Source organism: Tenrec ecaudatus, chromosome 9, assembly GCF_050624435.1.
Source record: "Tenrec ecaudatus isolate mTenEca1 chromosome 9, mTenEca1.hap1, whole genome shotgun sequence".
Classification (NCBI taxonomy): domain Eukaryota; kingdom Metazoa; phylum Chordata; class Mammalia; order Afrosoricida; family Tenrecidae; genus Tenrec; species Tenrec ecaudatus.
Window position 1 is genome coordinate 55,251,627 of NC_134538.1, and position 24,223 is coordinate 55,275,849.

General features: G+C 41.3%; 1 protein-coding gene across 1 annotated transcript in view; it reads right to left on the minus strand.

Annotated features, from left to right (window-relative positions):
• The window catches only part of PKD1L1 (polycystin 1 like 1, transient receptor potential channel interacting), a 174,504-nt gene extending 154,626 nt beyond the window's left edge, over nucleotides 1-19,878 (minus strand). Inside the window, exons 1-7 of the mRNA XM_075557310.1 lie at nucleotides 19,819-19,878; nucleotides 12,108-12,343; nucleotides 10,706-11,028; nucleotides 3,786-3,959; nucleotides 1,833-1,952; nucleotides 1,153-1,321; nucleotides 375-614 (exon numbers count right to left, since the gene is read on the minus strand). Of these exons, the coding sequence (XP_075413425.1) occupies nucleotides 375-614; nucleotides 1,153-1,321; nucleotides 1,833-1,952; nucleotides 3,786-3,959; nucleotides 10,706-11,028; nucleotides 12,108-12,343; nucleotides 19,819-19,878 (1,322 nt within the window). The remainder of the gene's footprint in view (nucleotides 1-374; nucleotides 615-1,152; nucleotides 1,322-1,832; nucleotides 1,953-3,785; nucleotides 3,960-10,705; nucleotides 11,029-12,107; nucleotides 12,344-19,818) is intronic.
• Between the last annotated feature and the right edge of the window lie 4,345 nt (nucleotides 19,879-24,223).

Here is a 24,223-nt window from a genome sequence, read left to right on the forward strand (position 1 = left end):
AGCTGAGACAGTGAGTATGTAAGCATCTCCGCGCTGGCACGGGTCTCCACACGGCTGCTCCAGCACCCAGGGCTGCATTGGGGTAGGACCATGTGGCTTCTCCTTGGGGATGCCTTGCAGGGAGTGGTCTTTGCCAGCTGCACCCTGGTCTGCCCATCAGAAAGCAAGAGACTCGAGAACTAGAAAGGCGAGGCTCATCAAGCTATTTATCTCTCCACCCTTCAATTAACCCCACATGTGTTTATTGGCCAGGTTGACAAAATAAACTTTAGCTATCTCAGCCATTTTCTGGAGAACCTGAGGTCAGATAGCATAAAAAGTCAATCCCAGCCCCTGTCATATGAAGCTCTTTACCTGTACCTAGCATATCTTACCTCATGAAGCTGTGAGTTTGGGTGCTGTTTCCATGACTGATAGTACCGTCTCCAAAGTTCCACAGGTAAGCAACATTTGTGCCAAAATTGATCCTGCATTCAAAGGTCACACTAGCATTAACCAGAGCAGAGGAGATGGCCGAGAGACGATTGGCAATGATTTTCTCCTGGATATTGATGGAATGGGGCTCAGAAACCACATGGGTGATTCCATTGGAAGCCTTAACCACCACGTGGTACCTGTGAGATGAGGACCCAGATATCAGGAAAGTCGGCTGAATGACAAGAGGGAAACAAAGTCAAAGAGAGAATCTCCACATTCCTTCAAAGAGAACAAACAGCTGGAGCATGTTGACTTTCCTTTGTAGGAATTATCTCAGCTTTTAATTAGCTGAATTTTCATCTTCACTGAAGGAAGGAAAAGACGGAAGAGTAAAAGCAGTTAAATGCCCTTCTTATTTAATTCACATCTCAAAGTGAATGGGGAAGGCGTCATTACTACTTGAAAGGAGAAAATTTCCCAGGTCGCCCTGCTGGCTGAGATGGGGTTTGAACCCAGGCGTTTTGAATTTCAAAACCTTTACACCCAATTCAGACTGAGGGCAAGTGAGGCCCTCAGCACGCTAATCTATGTTTGAACTCAATTTCCAGAATGGTTTAGCGGTCCATTACAAGTATTGTTAACACCCTCAAAGTGATTGAAATGGTGGTTGAATAATGCTCAGATGAGGCTAAAGGTGTGTTATCCCCACTTGCCCATCACAGCATGTTCACGGACCACTGGGGTATGTGAAGCCTCTTTCCAATGCTTCTTGAAGTTGTCCTCACTGGTGGGTCTTCTCCAAAATGCCACTCAAACTCCAAGGGACTCGTTTCCTTGGTAACAGCTACAAAAGTGATGTCCACATCTGTGGCGAACACAGTTCCATTTGTGTAGATGGAAACAGCTGTAGGAGAAGAGGAATCAATCCTTCAGAACGGAAGGTTCGAATCATCCAGTAGAAGCTGGAACTGCTGCTTTCCCCTCATTCCATCATGAGTTCAAATAATGGATATTGAATCTATGAATATGGTTGCCAGGTTATATGGACAGCAATGGGAGTGCTCAGGGCCCAAGAAGCAATTATAAGCTAAGTTAGAAGTTCATCAAAATAATACCTCATAAAGTGAGATAGCCAACTCCTTTAGGAGTTTTCCTTAGAAGGGTGTGGTCTGGGGGAACTGACTGGTAATTCTGCTTAATAAACTAGCATCTCCTACCAGTAAATTGGAGACGTCAAGCCTATGAGTTCCAGTACAACTTTAGATCAAGTAGTTGTCAATGAAGAGTCGATTCAAGGGCAAATGAGAGGCCCGGGGAAAGCCAAAAAAGAACATCATGCTAAATGTAGCTGTCATAATCTCAACTGATGGTATGCGTTAGAAATGGTTAAATCTGGAATTAAATCAGAAACGTACGGTGCATCTTATACCGAACAGTCACACTGGGCCAGGCTTGGGTGTCACCCGCTGGTTTGTGAGACATGAAGGACACGTTATATGAAGACAGAGGTGGAAAATGATGCATAATGACAGTGCCTAAAATGAGAGTGGAAAGCAGGTTAAACTGCATTAATACTAATTCCTTTGTCTTGAGGAACACACGATCTGTATTTCACATTATTTCCTTTCTTTGAATTCCAGTTCATTTCAAAATTCTAAGTATGTGTTTTGAAAGAAGTTTGGAACAAAGTGAACTTCTCTCAAAAGTTCTCAATTCACAGAAGCTCCTATTAAACTTATCTTTAATTGTCTTCTCTGTTTCTCTAGAGAATTCCCTACATAGTATTAAACACATTAATAACTTAGAAAAAGGCTATTTCCTTTGTTCAATAGCTGTGTTTTGTTTTTGTAGCTGACATGATTATTTAATAATCTCCTGAATATTTATAGAGTATTTCTTATGGGCAAAGCCCTTTACTGGACCACAAAAAAAGCAAAACCATTTCCCCCTGAATAGATTCTTACTTAAGTCAGCAGATTTCTAAAAAGAAAACAGTTTCATTGGCATCTACAAATCATACACTATAATTGTTCAATCATATTAAGAAGATTTGGCTCAATCAGCGCCATAATTAAGTTCAGATTTTCTTTTGCATTCATTGGTAGTGTCCTATTTCCTACCACCCTGACCCACCATTTCCCTAGGCCATTATCAGTCAAGTTACTGTCTCTATAACTATTCCCATCCTGGATCTCATATACGGGAAATCATGAACATTTAAAAACATTTCTCCAATATGTGTACTACATAGTCTTCTGCCTCACAGGAGTTCTTAAAATAGGTTCACATGAAGCTGTTCAGCCCTCTAGGTTTATCACAGCTTCACACACAAGTTCACACACAGATGAAAAGCATTTTGTTGAAGTCTGGAAGAGAAGTCTGGTGTCTAAGAAGATTTGAAACAAGTCCTCTCTATAAAAGGACCTTAAGAAAGTTTGTGTTGTTTTTCATGATTTTTCTTTTCATAAAGAGTAAGTGTTCAATAATAACAGTGATAAAGTGGGATAGATAATTTCTCTGGCATCAACCTATTAGAATTTCAGGAAAATATGTGACTAGAATGTCCCATTCCCACCTCACTGGCCTCTAAGCTTGGTTTCACCTCCTCCCAGGTGTGAACATTTACAAAATGAGGTCATGTTTGTAAAGCACTTAGCAGACATGCCCATTGTAACTTACTGCCTACATGTCTATTCTGACTCATACCGATCCTATAAGACAGGGTAGAACTACACCTGTGTATTTCTAAGTAGAAAATCTGTGTGGTAGTAGAAAGCCCGTCTTTCTCCCACAAAATAGCCGGTGGTTTTGAACTACCGTCCTTATGATAAGCAATCCAATGCATAATCACTAAGTCACTAGGGCCCAGTGTCCTGTCCAATAAATTCAAGTAACTGCACTTTAAAATTTTTGTGCTTTTGCTTATTGTATGCTGTTTGCCTGAGATCCTCCTCCCACACCCATTCTTCATGTTCAACCCCCGCTTCATGGCCCCTCCCATATACCAACTCATCCATGAAATGTTCTTTATCCCCACCCCCAGTTAATGTAATTCTCCCCATTTCCTAAAACCTCCCAGCCTTTTAGCAATATCCTAAAGGCAGTTTATGTTCTATGTCCTATTTTCCAGTTGCACATATTAATTCCTTTATTAGATTATGAACTCCTCAAAACTAGGACTTTGTATGACTTATTCTCCATGACTCCAGACCACAGGATGCTGCAACAAATCTCTTCTAAGAAAAAAAGAGTAAGCGATGAATAATGTGCGTGAGTTTGAATCGCTATAACTGCAATGGAAGCAGACACAGACTTGCGTTTCACTCCTAGCTGACAATGGTTGCTCAGACTCCAGATGGGAGTCTTACTTTTCTGATCTGTATGGGAGTCAGCAAAGAGAATGACTTCATTCTCATGCACACTGCTGGAATTCATGAACACAGATACAATCTCACAACCAGTTTCCAGATAGTAAGGTCCAAGTTCCACTTCAGTCCCATAAAACTCATTATACAAAACTGCCTTGAGCGTCCAAACACCTCCTGGAATAAAAGAGAAAAATGGCCATTTAGTAAAAACATTAAAGAAGGCACGACACTTGACATTTGAGTACATTAGGGATAAGAAGGCCTATGTTGGGGATACTCATATGGGAACTGATGTTTTTTTAAGTAGATCCTGGATTGTGAAAGGCATTTATTTAGACTTTTTTAAAGTCTCACGATCAGCTTTATGAGCACCCAGCCTGCACATGCGCACAGGGTCCTACACTCAGAGAGGGTCACACTTGCTTCAATGTCTTGATATCACCACTCAGAGTTCTGTTAACTTTCAACAAGGGATGCTGCATTTTCACTTTTGATTAATCTGTATGGTAGGAAATATTCACAAGGATGAAAATAAATGTTGGTCCTCCTATAGCTAGGCAAACAGATGACTAAAATAGACAACTAAATCTAATAAAGAACAGTTACAGCAGATTACAGATGTGACTCCAAATTCTTCCTCTTTCCATACCCTAATGACTATAAGGTGGCTTGACAGGTTATCAAGTTAGTCCATTTCCTCACTTGTGGTCACTGGAGTTTTGCCATGGAAATAAGCTGAGGATATCCTTCTAAAGAGTGAGAATCACATGATTGAGTCACCCTCTCACTACCCATACTAATAGTCAGCTTGCCTTGAGAAGCAGACCTCAACTGGCTAATAGCTGGCCCAGGAATGTAAATGAATAAGTCAATCGGAGACCAGCACAGACCAGAAAAGCCCCCAACAGCACTGTAAGCTAAATAAATGTTTATGCATTAAGCCAGTAAATTTTAAGGTGGTTTGTTATGCAGCAAAATTGACATAATTCCACTGAATTGGGGACATCTTATGCTATTCTATAACCTTAATCTGTTAAAACAATATTTTTAAATTGTACATTTGACTAGGTCATGCCTTAGCTTTAAAACACCACAGGATTCCTGAAGTATTACAGGATGAAATCCTCACCAAAGCCCTCTCCCCTTAGCTAATCTGTTCCCACGCACCCCTCCTTGCATGTGCCATCTCCATCTCTCAGTCCTCCGTCCTTGATGACAACACCACGTCTTTGCAGAGTTTTCCTCTTGTCTCTGCACGGCCAACTCTTACCTATCCAGAAGCTCTTTCAAGATCTAGGCAGAATTGGTGGCTGTATTTAGCTTTGGGCCATAAGACTAGGGTTGTGTTTCTCTTTCAGGCACAACATACCGAGTGTCTTCCTTTTCATGAGACACCAGTACAGATTACAAAATCGATAGAAGATGAATGCTTCTCAAATAAACAATAGAATTTTGCACAATGAAAATTGATGCTCATAGGGATTTTAAAAAGTTCATTTGGGGTAATTAAGATAAACTTTTCTCATTTTGCTTTCTGCATCCAAATTACATTGAATAAAGAAAAAGGATTGGAGACAATTGCAAACAGTAGTAAAATAAGAAATAGAAATGAGAGAATCACTTTTAAAAGTAAAAGGCTCTTTATGTGGAAGAGTAGCGTGTAGTGATATACAGGAAGATTTAAGATTTAAGTATGGTCTGTGATGAGCGCAGACCATATTTAGTATAGCCAAGAAACATTCATAAGACACTTGGAAGCCACATCTTAAATGCTGAGACCTCACGTATAGAGATTGACTTCTCTATCTCATAGCGCTCCTCATGTCTGTGTCTAAACAAACTTGAACTTGAATTTCCAAAAGTAGAAGGTGCAATGGACCCTCGGGCAGGGCTCCACATCACTGTGACCAGGATTTAATCAAGAGCTGTATGCGGTACAAGCACATGTGCAAACGTGCTGACTCGATGGATGGATGGATGGATGGATGGATGGATGGATGGATGGATGGATGGATGGATGGATTGTGATAAGAACTGTAAGGGCCCCCAATAGAATGATTTAAATAAATACATACATCTCTCCTACTTTAATCTAAATGGCAGCTTTCTCAAAACTCAAACCCACTGCTATCAAGTCAATTCCAACTCACAGTGACCCTGGAGGACAGAACAGAACGGCCCCTGCGGGTTTCCGAGACTAACTTTTGTGGGAGTAGAAACATCATCCTCTCTGGTGGAGCGGCTGGTGGCTTTGTGTTTAGCAGCACAACACATAATGTACTCTGCCACCAAAAATTAAGTTTATTGTGATTGTTCAGAAAATTCATTTTGGACTCAGATGCCTTTGGTATTGGGACTCTGCCTCCTGGAATGTGATAAATTCTTGTACATCTTTATTTTACAAGCTACCTTTAGACTTAATCCCTATTGGGAAGATGTTACACCAATTCCTTATTTCATTCTTAAAGGAGCAAAGAAATCCGTTTACATGTATTAAAGTTATAGATGCCTTAAGTACATTCTAAGGTAAACATGGAGACCCAGTCAACATTCCATTGAAGCTTTTGAAATTAATTGCAAAAGCACAGACAATATAAACTTCTTTCTTTGTCTATTTTGTAAAACATGGGACAGCTAGCAAGAGAGGCATCCATGAGTGTAAAATATGTATTTTCCCCACATGAGAATAGAGACGTCTTCACTGCAAACAAGAGGATTGTTGAGAGGAAGGGGATGCATTTGCAGTTGAAGAATCACACAGACAATTATATAAATATTATTTGAAAAGTATTCTGCTTCTGGGGCAGAAGATAAAATCCAACTACCTACCTGTAATAGGTAAAGATATGAAGAGGTTAGTCAACACTGAAATATACGCTGGTCACATTTCTAGACTTCAAGAATAAATAATTTTTGACACTCATACAAAAGCACCAAGCCACCTTTAAAGGGAAGGAAAAAGGGGTCAACCTGAGAATCACTACACTCATAAGAATGTATATGAGGAAGTTTCAAATGTTTGTGGAAAAGGAATTAAAAGAGAATTTACCCATAAACATGTTGAAGCCCCCTCATATATAACTCTCTAGAGGGCTGGTTAAAACCCAAACTGCTGGGCTCCAACCCCAGGTCTCTACTTCAGCAGGTGGGGTCTGAGAATTGGCTTTTCAAATGCATCACAGACGATGTTGGTGCTGCTAGTCCAGACATCCCACTGTAGAACCATGGTAGTAAGGACCCCTGGTGGAACTGTGGGTGGGTCAGCTGTCCAAACCCACTGGCTGCTCCATGGGGGAAAGATACATCGGGCTGCGGCCCTAAAGATCTACAGGGTCAGACCCTATGGAGCTTGATGGCAGTGGGTTCTAAATGCGTGAGTGCTTGGCACTTGGCTGCTAAGCAGAGGGTTGGCCATTCATGCCCACCAGCCGTGCTCCAGGAGACAGCAGTGGCAGCTTGCCTCAGTTTAGTTTGCAGCCTCAGAAAGCCTGTGAGGAGGTTCCACTCTGTCCTACAAGGCTCTGCGAGTCAGAATGTACTTGACAGTGGAGGGTCGCTTATATGAGAGAGTAGAGTGGGAAAAGTCCATAACGGGGGAGAAATATGACCAAGGATTAAGCATCAGCAAATTATCATTCAAATATAACAGTTCTGACCTGCAGGAACTCGGGTGATAGGATTTTAATGTATTTTCCTAAAAAAAAAAATCTACTTGAGAATAAATTTCAGCATCTCAGATGGGAAAACTATGACAAAGAACATCAGATGAGAGCTGAATATATTTCACTTTCGAAAAAGAACTAAAACTAATATAGAAAAACACGAGACAGAAAAAAATGTGAATATTATATATCCCGACAATGTAAAGTTTATTAAAAAATAACATTTTGGAAGGAGATAAAAAGGTGGGAAGTAGCGGCACAATGCAAATTACCTTCTATGTAACTGCTAGACATCAAATGATATCACGTGGGATTTGGGAGACACTGAGGTCAATTGGCCTAACATAGTTCACAAAGACAATGTTCTATATCTGACTTCTGGTGAGTAGCAATGGGGATCTTAGAAGTGGATTATCAGTCATCAAAGGTATAACTATTGTTCTCTCCCCATCCAAAGCAAGGAAAAGTGAAGGAAATTGAAGATAGATGTAAACAATTAACTCATTGGACCAATGGACCATGACAAATAACCTCCACTATTCTGAAACCAGTAAAAATTAATATGGCACCCAGCCACCACTACCAACTGCTCTGAAAGGTCCTGGGTAGTGTGAAAGAAAAATGTGGAACAAAACTCAAAATCATAAAAAAGATCCAACATACTTGTCAAATAAAAATGTGTGGAACCCCTAAGCATATGGCTCTTAGTCCCCATCCAGGTATGGAAATGAACTCACCTCAATGATCAGATAAATTACAGCCAGGTCTATAAAGGGGGGACACACGCACACAGTTTTGAATAGCCAACTATTTGACATCAGAAGGGGAGTATTTGCCCAAGGATAAAGTCCGGATGACGGGAAGGTTCAGGAAAGAAGGAGGAATGGAAATGGGAAGCACAGGAAAGAAGTGGGATGAGGGATAGTACATAGTAAGAATTACAGTCAATGACAGGAAACAATATAGTATAAATTATTGAATGAAATCTGATTTTTTTCTGTAAACCCTTACCCAATTCACAATCATTTTCAAAAAATAGCAGCATGCAAACCTAAACCCAATGAACAGAAGGATAACAAGCATCTTTAGAGTTCCCTGGTGGTACAAGCGTGGCTACTAACTGAAAAGTGGGATGTTCGAGACCACCCAGCAATTTCTTGGAAGAGAGGCCTGGAGATCTAGAGCCAATAAAAAAGGAGGTCATTGCAAAGCCCTGGAGCCCAGTGCTACCCTGACACCAGAGGGGCCACAAAGGCAGAATGGACTCCATGGCAACCGGTTGAGAAGGACGCATCAGCACACAACCGTGAATACGAAAACAAATAGTTCAATTGCTAAAATGGGGTACGAAAGACGAGGAAGGGACTAGACTAACCTCATTATTGTTTGGAGAGAGTGATGAATCATAAGGAACCTTTTAGAGTCCCGCATAAAATGGATGAGCAACCAAGACTGCGCTCCTTGCAGTTATCAGAACGCCAGCTCAGACAAACATGCACAAGGACAACGGCTGCTCAGTAAAGGATACCTTACCATTTACAAGAGCACATGATGAAAAACATGACAGACCTAGTCCAAGCGTCTGTCATTTTCAGCAAATAGAAATGGACAACACTCATCTGTTTAAAACAGTGTTTCCTAAAGAGGATGATAACATTCTTGGGGGTGCTGGAATGATCCAAAAGCAGATACCTATCCTTTATCATGGGTCAGGGGCTACCATGTAAAAGTTCTTAAAAGCCAGGGAGGCAAAGTGATCTTTTTTTCATTTTCTGAAAAAGAGGGCAGTAGGCCAAGTAGTTTGGTGACTTATGATTTAAAATAAAGATGATCAGATGGATCGCAAAGCAAAGTGTAAGACAACTGCCTAAAACCATGTCACTAGAAGAAGAAAAATGAGTGACTGAAATCAGCAAGGTTCCTAATTTTTGAGATGGCATATGCAAATAATATAAATCCAATATAAAAACTGGAAGTAATAATAAGTACAAGAATACTTACTGTGATACTATTTGGAATCTTGGCAGATTAGAAAGTGTTTGATTTAACGGTATACTGTACAACATGTTATCAGGAGGAATCAGTTCCCAGGGAAGGTCTCATACTTTGTAAAGTAGAGGATCAGTGGGAAAAAAGCAAAGAAGACGACTCAACACAAAACAGCTTCACCAGAACTGACACGCAACCAAAATTGTGATGATGGTGCAGGTCCCGGCAGCGTTTCCTTCTGCTGCACAATGTCACTGTGAGTTGGAACCTCCTAGATGTCATCCAAGACATACCAACAAAGAAGCCATACAAGAAGAGCGGCGCTCTTTTAGCATCCATGTGGGAATATCTTTAAGATGTGGATATGTAATTAAGTGAGCAGAACACTGTAATCCACTCTATCATTTGTGTAAATGAAGGACAACGTATATTGATACTTGCTTAAATGGATGAAGGATGAAAGAAATAAGGCAATAGTTGCTTCTGGGGAAGGGAGGTGTAAAGTTCGTGGGAGGAAGATCTTTGAGTGTGCACCGTTCTACAATAGGAGGTGTTGGGTCCTTTTCAAAGACATTAATTTTAAATTTAGGGGAAAGAAAGAAGTTAAATCCTGCTTGCAATCAAATCCTATCCACTCGTTCTGCCTCCGCTTCTCCAGGGATCTGGTAGTTTGCAAGCACATGAATCTGAATAGCAGGACTTTGGCAGAAAGATGTTTTTGTTTCCCTTTTCCCCCCCTCCTTTTGGTCTAAAGGCAAAGGGTAGAAATTTTCGTTATAGATGGTGGGTAGGGGGTGGGTGGATGGATGCCTGGAAGCAAGGATAACCCATTTAAATATTATATATATTATGCAACACCTGTTTTTACTTACTTGCAGGGAAAATTAAGGAATTTGCAACAGTAACTTTACTTCAGAAATGTTATCTTTATAAGAAGTAGCTCCATTACTAATTAATGGCTTAGCCTCTCCGTGTCCTCCTCCTCCTCCTCTCCAAAACGGACGTGAGCAGACCTCCATCTTACCCATAATATAAGAATCACATGATATAAAGTGTACAAAGGACAGGCCACCGCACAGAACATACACATGCTTACTGTATTGCATGTTCCGGAGCTACTGTGGTTGCAGCAAGACTGTTAAGATGAGTCTAGGAAAAAGGATTTCCTTTTTGTCTCAATAGTTTTCCTCTTCCCAAGCACTGCTTGCTTATCTGCCCCCACTCTGGTGTTTCCTTCCACGGCACTGATAACGAAGGTGTCTGCCATACCTTCCCTGTACTGGTGACAGGCTGTGGCTGAGATTTCTCCGGACACATTTTGGATCCTCACTTGGACTCCTGAATCGTCCCCAAAATCTATCCCCAGAAAAACAGACCCTTCCGAAGCCATTTGAACTCGGAATCCCAGAACTGGAGCTGTCCAGGTGTCTGATGCTGGTAAACACTGGGTGACAGGAGTCACCACAACAGTGGGACCTCCAGTCGGGATGGCCCCAGTAGGGTGTGAAGTGAGAAAGTACAAGTTCCTAAACCCAGACTGGGTCGCTGAGAGGTCTTGAGCGTGGTAAACACATGGAGGGCTGTCCTCGGCACTGTGGAAGAAAGAGAAAAGGTTTCAGACAATCACTAGATCACCAGCAGAATCAAATCACACCCTCCCTGCCCCCTCCCCCATGAGATCACCAGGAGGAAGGAACCTAATCTGGAGACAACTGGTGGGGGAGGGGGCGGGGGAACAAGTCTGTGTGATCTTTTCAGATTATTCTCACGAATGATTCTCTATACAACCTCGGGTGGGCGGCAGCACCCGGGTGCATGTTACATACACAGCTTCTCAAGGCCCATCCAGTTGGGTCAGAGCCCTGGTGCACAGAGATTAGGCCTTGAGCTAACTGCAAAGCAAGCAGTCTGAAAACACCAGCTGCTCTGAGGGAGAAAGACTGTCTTTTCTAGTCCCATTAAGACTCTCAATTTTGTAAGCTCACAGCTGGTGGTTCGACCCTCCCAACAGGGTCCCTACGAGTTGACATCAATTTGGTGACCATGCGTTTGGCTTTTGGTTTATCCGTACCTGCTAACTCACCGAGCCCCGAGGAGAGAGGGAGATACGTGAAAATGTTAAAATCCTTATTCTAGCTGTATCAGTGGATGGATGGATGTGAACGCTTGACTCTCTCCAAAGTCACTACCTTGTGTACTTTGATAAAATGCTCTGCATGAAGAAGTGTGCACCATCTTTTGTGTGTATAATTCTTTATGCTGTGAATAAGTAGTCCAGACTGACATGATCGCTGACCCTGAAAGAGCTATTTCAGAGTGATCCATATGGTGCTAGTACAGTTAACATTTGACATGAATGAAACTAGCATAAACTAAGGGATAAAACGCACAGAAAGACTCTCATGAAAATGAAAAGGGTTTCAGTATTTCATGACGAATTCACCTGCTCCCTCTTCTCAAACTGTGTTTTACCGGCCACACTAAAGTTAGGATCACACAAGTCTTCAGTCTGGACAGCTACCTGATTTGAAGCAAAAAGAAACTATAAATGTCAATAGCTCACAGGGTCAAAGTCTAGTACACTGAAGCTACCATCATCATCTGAATTTGGCCAGGGATTCTGAATTAGTAGCAAGAAGAAATAATGGCCTTTATGCTAACGCTACCTTACCTTCTAAGAATGGTGAGGAAGTATGACGTAGGCCGCGGGAGCGAGGCTGTGTGCTTGGTGCTGGCTTGAACAGGTCCCACTGCCTCAATCCAAGCCCCAGCCTTGATAGTGGTCAGTCGCAGACAGACCTCAGGAGTGAGTTTCTTGACCACATTCTCTGCAGGGCACAGCCGTTTGATGATGCAACCTGCAGTCTCCGTGTTTAGGCTGTAGAGTACCGCTGCAGAATAATTGCACTGGAATATAAAAAGAAGTTCATAATAGCTGAGAGCCTGTCACGCGGCCTCGTTTCTTGCATAAGTACTTTGTGTCAAAAAGCAACTCACAGAGGATCTGCATGAGGCTGCAGTCTCAGAATCATTCTATAAATTATGCAAAATCCCCCTTTCCTCATTCAATGGTATGGCATTGGGAATAAGGTAACTGTGAGGTGCCTGCTACTCTCAAGAGCAGGCCACACTGCAGTCAGTTGGAACCAAGGGGGGTGCCTTATGAGGACCTTCTGGAATCATTATGCTGAGAAGTTCATATTGTCCCATTGGCTAGACAATGGGAAATTTGCTGTTATATGGCCAGCCAGCTAGACATCAAAGTTAACAGTCTAGAGATGGTGTTTTGCAGACATTTCACATGTGTGTTCCTTATTGCAGGCACACATGTCAGTTATATTCTTGTCTGCATGAGCAGCACCAGGGCATAGGAAAACAACCCCTGGCTCCCCACAAGATGCCGAGGGCTGTTTGCCCACAAATGTCTCTCTCATCAACTCACAAGCACCTTCCTGTTGAGACTGAATTGCACAATCCAGATACCAACCGTGAGCAGAGCACAGAACGTAGCATTTGCTTCCCCAGTTGTACAGATTGGTGGGTATGTAGGGCGGGGCCTCTCGGGATTCCTTATATCTCCAATGATAAAAGAATGTGAAGGGCAGGTTCTAAACACAAACAAAAATAGAAAAGAGAAGGAACCCATGTATTTATATCAAGAATTCGGTGCATTAGATTATTAATCATGGAGTCTCTCCAAATTAAACCAAACTCATTGCCATTGAGTCAGGTGTGACTCACAGCGACCCTATAGAACAGGGCAGAATAGCCCTCGTGGGTTCCCAAGACTGTAAATCTTAGCAGGAGTAGAAAGCCTCATCTTTCTCCCACAGAGCCACTGCGGTTTCAAACGGCTGCCCTTGCGGTTAGTAGTCCAATACATAACCCACTATGCCACCAGGGGTCCACCGTCAAGTGTGTTAATAATTTGCATCATGAAATCCCTAAATGGTGCAAGTTATTAGCATATTTGAATGCTAACCAAAAGGTTGAAGGTCTGAGTCCACCCAGAATTGCCTTGGAAGAAAGGCTTAGTGATCTACTCTGGAAAAAAACCAACCACCACATGAACCAGACACAGTGGTGGAATTATAATCACAGACCTAAGATCAGACCAAGGAGCTTACTCCCCACCCCAGAGCCTTACTCTGCTCAAACTTAAGAGCTTCTTTTGTTCTTAGGAAATAAGGTCATTCCTTTCTACCCAAAGAACCTGGCCCAAAGTGTTTTTGTGCAACAACCTCTGATTGGGACCAGTGTGGATGAAGGATAAAATTCACTTGCTGAACCGGAAGCAGAAGATCTAAAACAGGCCCTTTAGCATAGGACAGAAGTCCCAGACCTGTTTTTACATATTTTGTCTCCTAGATTTAGTTCTAGGCCATAGATGAGAAATTAGTGGTGTATTGTTTTTGTTATTGTTAGCTGCCATAGAGAGTCCCTGATTCGTGGGCACTCTATGCACAACAGAATAAAATGCTGCCAGATCCTACATCATGTCCATGGTGCCTTGCAGACAGGACCACTGTGATCCGAAAAAGTGGTTTGTTTATTTGTTTTCATTTGTGGAGAGGCAGGTTTGTGCTGACTTTTGGAAGTAAGTCACTGGGTCTGTCTACTTAGTCCCAAAGCTCTGCTGAAACCTGCTCAGCATTATAGTAACATACAAGCCACTGTCCATGTACATGAAGTTCACTGGCCAGAAGTCGTACCCAGATCTCCTATATGGAAGCCAAAAATGCTACAATTCAACCACCACTCCCCACTCAATTGAAGATTTAGCCTTAATTGAAGTATATTGACTTAAAAATTAAATTCTTAAGTCAATTTTCAAAGATGAAGTCCAAAATGCTTCATCAATGTACTCAAGTGCTGGGAAAATTGTTCGGATGAAGCTGCAAAGAATGAGTTTTCCCAACAGTCCAGTAGACCCTCACATTGAGATGGCCCGCCTAGAAGGGCACACTGTGCAGAGCCAGCCGGTACCCCAAGCCATGAAGACAGATTCCTGCTCTAAAAGGAGGACATACCATTCGCAAAATAGATCTGTAAAATGGAAAACCATAGCCTTGGGGCCATGCGACTCATGACTAAGTTACAAACCATCTGGCAGGATGCATTCTCCCCAGTATGGGCAGGAGCAAAGGCCCACAGATTGATCTAGGCAAGGTGACAGTCAGGTATAATGGAATATGGGTTTCCCATGCAAAATATCTCTCATTGATTTTTTAAAAAGTTCTATATAAAGTTCTGATTAGTGGCTAAATTGGTGACTTTGACACTGTCTCAGATTGGACCTGGGACTTACAGTGAACAATTGGTGCTTCTGGCTCCATACACTGCCTTGCGTTATGTTCTGTTAAGGTTGCCCCCACCCAATCTGCTCTCAGGAATGTAAGGGCAGTCGTTTGAGGTCTGGTGGTGAGATGATGCCTTATAACAGCAAAGGCATTTTCTTCTTTCTATTCTGACGCCATGCTAAAACAAAACATGCACTTGACCTCAGAGCTTTCCTGCTTAAAACCCTCCAAAAACTACTTACTGCCAAGAGACAAGTCAAATGCCTTCACATGGCTGTGGGGTCTGTCCATCGTGTAGGATTTCCTGCTCCTCCCTTCCCTCTGTTTCCTCTTGACAACTGGTCTAGCAGACTGCTCTGTGCTGGCCTGCCCTGTGAGAAAGCTATCCTGTTCCCACACCACTGAGATCAGGTCTGACCATCAGGCAGATGACTGGCATCTGTGCCACTTCTTAGTAGGAACTTTAAGAGCCATCCGGAAATGTTGTCATTACCTTTTCTCTTCCCCAACCACGTTCCATTCTCATTTGTTCAGCCAAAATCCCAGAATGAAGGTGTTATTAAGTTTCAGACCAAGTTGAGGGCCATAAATAACCAAATCCAACCCAATGCCACCAAGCTGATTTCAACTCACTGTGACGCTGTAATACAGAGAACTGCCCTTGTGGGTTTCCAGAATTGTCTATCTTTATACGGACAGACTCGTCTTTCTCCCGTAGAGTTCAAACTGCTGACCTTGTGGTTAGCAGCCCAACAGAACTGACATGAAAATAAATCTTTACTATTATAAAACACTAAAATTAAATGGTTTGTTAATTAGTTTAGCCAGCAAAAATAGCTGAGACCTTGTTATCAAGAATTATCTATTATTCCCAAAGCATGTTCTTATTATTTTGCTCACATGTCTGACTTTCTTTTGAATCTTTTTCTTTTGGGAATGATATCATTCCCTTCCTTTACCTAAAACATTCTACATACACTCTTCACTGATGGACATGATTAAGTACCAAAGCACAGTTGTGACGTGAAAATCATGGTGGATGATCACATCAGGGCACACAATTGAGACAGAGTACATCATTACATAACTGCCAAATTATATGATAACTGGCAAACAATTGACCCTGCCAAGATGAAATATAACCTTATTTGTCACAGCTGCATTGCTTTTGCTTCATACCTCAGACACTACCAAGTGTGCATTGCTAATATACAAAATGGTTAAATAGTAAGTAGACTTTTTACTATGGTCATAAATACAAAATGTCAAATAACAAGATCACTGATAATTGAGAAGCAAGTGTACCTAACTTCCAAAGCCCAACTCCAATTCTATCTCGACTCCTTGGCCATACTTAGCTACCCTTCATGGGTTTCCACGAAGAGTCTTCTATACTGGTGTTGTCTTATTTACCGACTGTGGTATAATTGTCTCCATAACTGGACTTTACTCTCCCCGAGATGAGGAACTCTGCACACTAGTCTTAGTAACCCAAAGATCACTATCAACCATAAAGCAGGCCTAAAGAAATGTATTTTTTTGAGGGAAAGGATAGTGACAGGAATAAATACATAGTAGAGTGAGAGTCAAGACCAAGTGTATTGGGGGTTAATTAGAGAGAACAGTGATCAAATTACTCTTTTCCATATTCATGGACCATCATCATTAACTATAATTTAAATAGGACATAGGCAAATTGTTTATATCAATAAAAATAGTGAAACAAAAATAATAATGAGGAAGAGTGGAAAGCATTTATATTTGCCCAACCTTTTTTGTTCCTTAAGAAATAAGACATTACTTCTTTCAATGCTGAAATATTTCATACTTATTCATAAAATATTAGTTATAATGAGTAAAACTATAGATTTTAGAAATAGCTTAACATTATAAGATGCAAAGTGAGGTCAAATAATTTTATAACTATGGTGACATATTTAAATGTTTTACTATTTAATGCTTTTGTTTTAAAATATACAGGCTACAGATTCAGGAAATTTCTAACTATAGTATTTGCTGGGCAGAGTTTGCACCTAGGACAGTGGTTCTCAACCTGTGGGTCATGACCCCTTTGGGGGGGTCAAATGACCTTTTCACAGAGGTTGCCTAAGACCATCGGCAAACACATATTTCTGATGGTCTTAGAAAATGAGACATTGCTCCTCTATCCACCTCCAAGTGGGTCCGCCCACATGCAGATATGTCCGTATAAGAGTACCTGGTATGAAGACTGTTACCCATGCTACACCATACTTCAAGACAAAATTTCATTTATTTTTAATTAGAAATAAATATTTCAAAATATATAATTACATATTGTTTTGTGATTAATCACTATGCTTTGATTATGCTCAATTTGTTACAATGAAAATATGAAAATATATCCTGCATATAAGATATTTACATTATGATTCATAACAGTAGCAAAATTACAATCATGAAGTAGCAATGAAAATAATTTTATAGTTGGGGGGTCACCACAAACGAGGAACTGCATTAAAGGGTCACAACATTAGGAAGGTTGAGAACCACTGACCTAGGAGCTCTGGGCTCCTTGCCCCTTAAGAGCAGCCACTACCTATCTGTGAATGGACACTTGTGTGTTATTATGGTGCTGAATGGGTTTCAGTAGAACTTCCAGACAAATATGAATTACCTGGGGCATGAAAGGAGGGTGGGAGAAATGGGAAGTCAACACCAATGGGAACCAGAAGGAAGAAAATGTTACAAAGTTTATGGTGCTGAGGATTGCACAGCCCTTCTTAATATGATTGAACTATTGAATTGTATGATGTGTTAATTACAGTTCATTGAAATTAATTTAAAATTTTTAAAAAGCAAAGAGAAAACCCTAGCTATCTACTTCCGACAATCAGTCAATGAAAACACCATGTATTTCAATTGTCTGATACAGAACCAATCATGGGAGAACCAAGACCAGGCTTGGCTGCTGTGGATAAGGCCATCCTGAGTTGGGGACCAATCTGATGGAAGCTAAGGAAAATAATGGATCTAGCATGTGCATCCAACTAAGGCTCAGTGTATTTCCAGTTCTTATAAGAATGATGGTGACAATATGAGATGGGCTTCCCTAATTTGGATAGCTCCGAATACTCTAAGTTATATTGTCCAGCTAACTGATGTGATTCTGCAAATTATCTCTAAAATACAATTCTTTTCCCATCATGGTTGAACACTCTTTAAATTCTCCCATACCACAGAGAAGCGTTCTCTAAATCACAGTAGGCCCACATAAGGACAAGCCTTCTTGGTAAATCCAATTTACATGTTCAGAAAGATAAGATCTGTCATCATTTGTTGACATACCTGTCATCGTGGTTATCTGAGTCAGGAGATTCTTGTGTTTCCCTAGTAACAAAATCTAGTGTTGTTTTACTAAATTATTTCAAAATGTCCTATAAGGAAAAGCATTCAAGAGTTGCTTATACAAACCTAGCACACTTGGTAAAGTAATATTACGCCATTCGAGCAGTGGATCCTGCACTCTGCTCGGTGCTAACCACTATTCTTGGCATTAAAAAGCAGCAGGGAACCAAAAAAATAATTCTGCTATTCTCAAGAAGATGGCAGTCTACTGTTTAAAGTCAGAAAGCAAACAAGTAGAAATTGAATCCATCTGTGAGTAGTAGCGTAGTGCTGTGAAGAAGAGGAAATAGGTTGAAAACTCCAAGGTTGGGGAGAGGTGCCATCTACACCCAGGGACAAGGGAAGACCTGCCTCCCTGGTGATATATGCCATAGAACCAAAGGAAGAGGAATGCCGAAGCATGGGCCAGACAGAGCTCTGAGGGGGTCAGGTAGCATTGCCTTGATTTCTAAGTAAAGACGGTTCTAAGAGTTTATGGCACAATGTGAGGAGGATTCCAAAAGTTGGTGGGAAAATGGTGCTAAAGGATAATGAAATGCATCCATGAATGCTTTCAAGCCCCCTCATCCAAAAGACTACAATACTGCCCAGTGCTTTCTCACAATCAGTGCCTTCTCACAAACATTTCCCCAGTTGTCAGGATAATGTTTATTCGTTCAATTGTGAGAGCCCCTTTGTTTTGTTTCATGTTAAGGTGTAATCCATACTGAACACTGTAGTCTTTGATCTTCATCAGTACATGCTTAGTCATCTTTGCTTTAGCAACCCTAATTGTGTCATATCAGTTGTTGAGTCTTACTTTAATCCAATGAGATATTCTTCATATTAGCTCAGTTTCTTAGATTATTTCCTCAGCAAACAGATTAAATAAGTGTGAAGTATGTAACTCTGACACACACGATTAAAAAAGACAAAAACCTGTAGTATCCCTTGTTGTGTCCAATCAACTGCCTCTTGGTCTATGTACAGGTTTACACAAGCACAATTAAGCGTGTGAAATCCAATTGTTTGCAATGTCATTTATAATTCATTATGATCCACAGGTGGAATGACTTTGCATAGCCAATAAAACACAGAAAAACATCATTCTGGCAATGTGCAAAAAAAACAAACCAAATTCACTGCCATCAAGTCGATGCTGACTCAGAGCGAGCCTGTAGGACAGGGTAGAGCAGCCCCATGAGTCTTGGAGGCTGTACCTCTTTACTGGAGGAGAAAGCTCAGTCTTTCTCCTGCTCTGTGGTGGTTTCAAATGGTCTACCTTGTAGTTAGAAGCCCAACATGTAGCTCCTATAGCTCCTGGGAGTATAGGCGTGCAAAATACCATCACTAAACACTTCTAATCCAATAGGTAGGAGGCCTGGTGGCATCGTGGGTTCCATACTGGGTTGCTAACCAGAGTCAGCAATTCAAAACCACCAGTCACTCCACAGGAGAAGGAGACAGCTTTCTACTCCTGAATTCAACTTCTCACAGGGGAAGTTCTACTCTGGAGTTGGAACTGACATGGTCTCAGTGAGAGTTGAATCAACTATCTACAAAAGGCAAAGTTCTGGGTGGACATGTGTTTGATATATTGGGATATATTTGACTGGTGACTCTGCAAAGCCATCTTTGCATTGTTCCCTGGTCCTGTTTGCTGCGGCCCCCTCTGCCCTCTGCAGCGAGCCTCCTCTCTTGCCAGAGACCCCACACTTGTGGGGTTTCTTTGTAACCCGCTGCATGGCATCCCTGCTTGCCCTCCATGTCAGACATGGCCGTGGACTCCAGCTCCAAGATCACCACCAAGGACGTGAAGGAGAAGGCGAAGGTTGAGAAGGAGGCAGGGAATGGAAGAGATGCCCCTGCTAACGTGGAAAGTAGGAAACGGAAGTCTAATCACAAGGTAGACGACAAAGAGAAAGTGGGGAGAAGGAAGGAAACGTTGGGGAAGACGGTGGAGAGGAAGATGCGGAAGCGGAGGCAGTGACAGGCAAAGGGGCAGCTGAAGAGGAAGAGGATGATGATGTTGGCACTACGAAGCAGTGTACGGAACTGCGTGGATTTAAGGCATGTATGACCTTTATGAATTTACTCTCAGTTTCCTGCCATACAAACTGCCCTGAGGTTTTACTGCCCTTTGTTCCTTTCCCACCAGAGGGTGCTGCCTTGACCCTTGCTAGGATTGGTGCTCTTTCACCAGCAGCTGCTATGTTCATTGGTCAATACATGACTGGTGGCATCTCCCCCCAGGCGTAAGGTATGTTTCATTAGCATACTTACCTGTTTGATCAGTTGCCCGTCATGTCTTCCTTATTTAGAGCTGCACGACTATTGGCTACCTCAGCTGTACCTTATTTTACATGTGATGTAATGGTGCCAGCCCTTCGCTGGCTATTTAAACCTCTGCTCTCAGTTCAATAAATAAGGCTTGATCAGATTCCTGTCTTGCCTCCATTTCTCGCGCCCTTGCCCATCTTCATTCCCAGTCCCTTTCAGGTACCCATGTTGTTGATGTCCCACAGGACGGGACATTTTGGCGCCCCAAGGGGCTGCAAGACCGAGTCGAGAAGCCTCCGCTCCTGGGACGCTGGCATCTGGCCATATTTCTAAGCTCTATCACTGAGCTGAAACGCTGAAGCAAAATGGTGCCACTGGCGCCCCGCTGCTTTCACAGCGCTGCGACGGAGCTGACACTCTGAGCTGCAAACGCTGAGCTGGCACTATCGCTGAGCTGCTAAAGCCGCGTTGAACTGTTAACACCTGCAGAGCTGCTTGCACGGTTGCCGAGCCTTCGCCTAGCACTAGGCTCGCAGTCGCAGAGCGCTAGGCACGAGCCCGCTGCAAACCACTGCCCGCTGTCGAAAAGCGCGCAGACGCTGTCGTAAAGCACGCTGCCGCTGCCGTAAAGTGCGCCGACGCTGCCATAAAGCACGCGGCCACCGCGGGTCCCACCGTGTTGTGCCCGCCAGCTCCCGCTGCGCAGAGCCCGCTTGGCTCAAAAAGCGGGTCTCCTAAAGCGCCGATTTGCAGTGATACGCTGCAACATCCAGCTGCCGTGCCTTTGTCGCTTGGAAGCTTTGAGACGCTCCTCGTTCAAGTGGCCTGAAGACGAGGGACCCACTGAGGAAGCAGACAAGTCAGCAAGGATCGGCCGATTGACTTATCAAGCCCACCACACCGTCGTTGTAACTTGTGACTACGAATAACCGGGTGAGTTTTTGTCTGACGATGGGTCAAGAAAGTAGTCAGCATCAATTATTCATAGGACAAGTTACGGTGATGCATTCAAGGCATGGGGAGTAAGGTTAAAAGTTGTGATTAAAAACAGAATCCCATAACAGATACCACTGAGTGGCACGGCTGTGAATATTTACTGAGAAAATTAAGGGTAAGTGGTGAAAAGTTGGGAGTAATAAATGATTGGGCAGGTTTCTAATAAATGTATGTATGTAAATATGTTTCAAAATATGTTTTAAGCTAAAGGAACAAAAATAAGTTACCAAAGACTAGAGAAATTTTCAGATTTTGTGGCTAAGAAAAGTTCCCTCTGCTGCTGAAGCCACTGGAAAGTGAACCTGAGGGCTTTGAAAGTGGGCAGGAGCAGTCAGAGGGCAGGTCAATACATTATCATGATAAGGATTTAGGACTTTGTCCTGCTGGGATGAAACAATGGAAAAGGCAGTAGCCTGGGAGCAAGAGTATGAGTAATTAGCTTGTGGTGGAAATCGAAATTTCTTAAGAGTTTTCAAAATACAGCAGTTATAAGCTGTTTGTGTGAACAATGTGTTTGTGTGCGTGCGCGCGTTTGTGTGTGTGTTACATACTCTTTCACTTGTATGTATGGAGAGGTTTTTCTGAATGTTTATTTTAAGGATAAAATCACTTTTGCTTGTGTTTATTACTGCTTAAAGTTGAGGTTTTTTTTAAGTATTTAAAAAATAATATACCAATGGACGTACTCTCTCAAGGAAAATATTGCCATCATTTGTAGACTATGTAATCTTCAAGTATGTGCTAATTTTTCATCCCTTTGTTTAATTCAAATCAGAAATTTTATTTAAAAATTAAACAATTGGCTTTTAAAAATGCCAGTTAGTGATAAAATTTTCAACCTCACCTGTCGAATTATATCAAACTATGTTTAAACATTAAACCTTCTTTTACTCAGGGCTTGCTATAGCAGTTGCTTTTCAAGGAAACAGTAAAGGAGGATTAATGATACTGTGGAATTTATGGAAGCCCTGCAGCCTGGGCTCCCTTCCCCCTCTGCTATTCCAGCCAATGCATATAAAATCATTTTAGATTTAAAAGATTGTTTTTATACTATTCCCTTGGATTCCAAATATTATAAAAGATTTGCTTTTAGTGTTCCTAGTGTTAATTTTAAAGAACCTATGGAGCGTTGTCAGTAAGAAGTCTTAAGTCAGGGAATGTCTAATAGCGTCACTTTATGTCAAAAGTTTGCAACTGCAGCTACAAAGTCAGTAAGAACTTCTGAAACATCAGTGTATATTATTCACTACATGGATTATATTTAGATGGCTCATAGGGACCAAAAGATGGTTCTCTTTATCTTTTGACTTATTATGAGAAGCACTAAAAAAGGCATGGGTTAGTTATAGCAGAAGAAAAAGTACGAGTTATTGAACCTTACAAATATTTAGGACATATTTTACAGAAAGGCTTTGTTAAACCCTAGGAGTTATAAATAAGAAAAGATCACTTACAAACTTTAAATGATTTTCAAAAATTATTAAGAGATATTAATTGGCTTAGACCATATCTAAAAATAAGTACTGGAGAGCTCAAACCTTTGTTTGATATTTTAAAAGGAGATCCTGATCCAAATTCAACTTGGGAAATTTCCCCTTTAGCAGAACAAATCTTAAATTTAGTAAATTTACATATTCAAGAACAACAAATTATGTATATTAATTATGATAAACCTTTGTACTTTTACATTTGGTATGTTATGGCAGAAAAGACCATTGTGGGTATATTTAGCCTCTTCAAGAAAAAAGAGTTCTAAAACCTTATTTTTAAAAATAGCTGAATTAGTGATAAAATATAAATCCGAGTCTGTTAAATATTTTGGAAAAGACCCTAATTCTGTAGTCATACCCTATAACAGACCCCAAACTTCTTGGTTATGGGAAAGTTGTGATTCATGGGGATTAGCATTTGCTGGGTTTTGTGGATTGGTGAAAAATATTTATCCTCCAGATAAATTGTTACAATTTGCTAAAAAACATTTATTTTCCCCAATATTTGTAAAAAATAAACCCATACCTCATGCCCTTACAATATTTACTGATGGTTCCTCTAATGGAACTGCAGCTACATAATATGGTTAAAAATTTTCCAGCTCAATCTGCATTAACATTTATTCAGAAAGCCTATATATTGTTTTCGTATTAAATAATTTAGAAACTGTTGCTTGTATTCAATCGCAAAATGAACCTATTTTGGCTTTATTTGGTGAATTGCAACAATTAATTTGGAACCGCAAGTATCCTTACTTTGTGGCACATATCAGAGCTCATTCTTCTCTACTGGGGGCTTTGGCAAAAGGCAACAATTTAGCTGATTTTGCAACTCAAGCTGCAGCAGCATTTGCCAGTTTTTCTGAAGATCAAATTATTTTAGCCCAGCATTCTCATCAACTACATCACCCAAACAGCCAAGCTTTAAAATATCAATTTAACATATCTAAAGAAGCAGCAAGGGACATAGCAAAATCTTGTCCCCATTGTGGAACTCATTTACCAGTTCCTTATTCAGGTGTTAATCCCAGAGGACTGCTCCTGGGACATCTTTGGCAAATGGATCTTACATTCCTTCATTTGGGAAATTGAGTTATTTGCATATTACAGTGGACACTTACTCTGGATTTATTGTGGCCACTGCTATGACTGGTGAAAAAAACGTCTTTAGTTATTCAACACATGTTACATTGTTTTGCTATAATTGGTGTACCTAAATGCTTAAAGAGAGATAATGGATCTGCTTATATTAGTAAATCATTTACTCAATTTTGTGTCACTTTTCGAATTAAACACATAACTGGAATCTCGTCTAATCCTCAAGGCCATGGTATTGTGGAACCTGCTAATGGGAC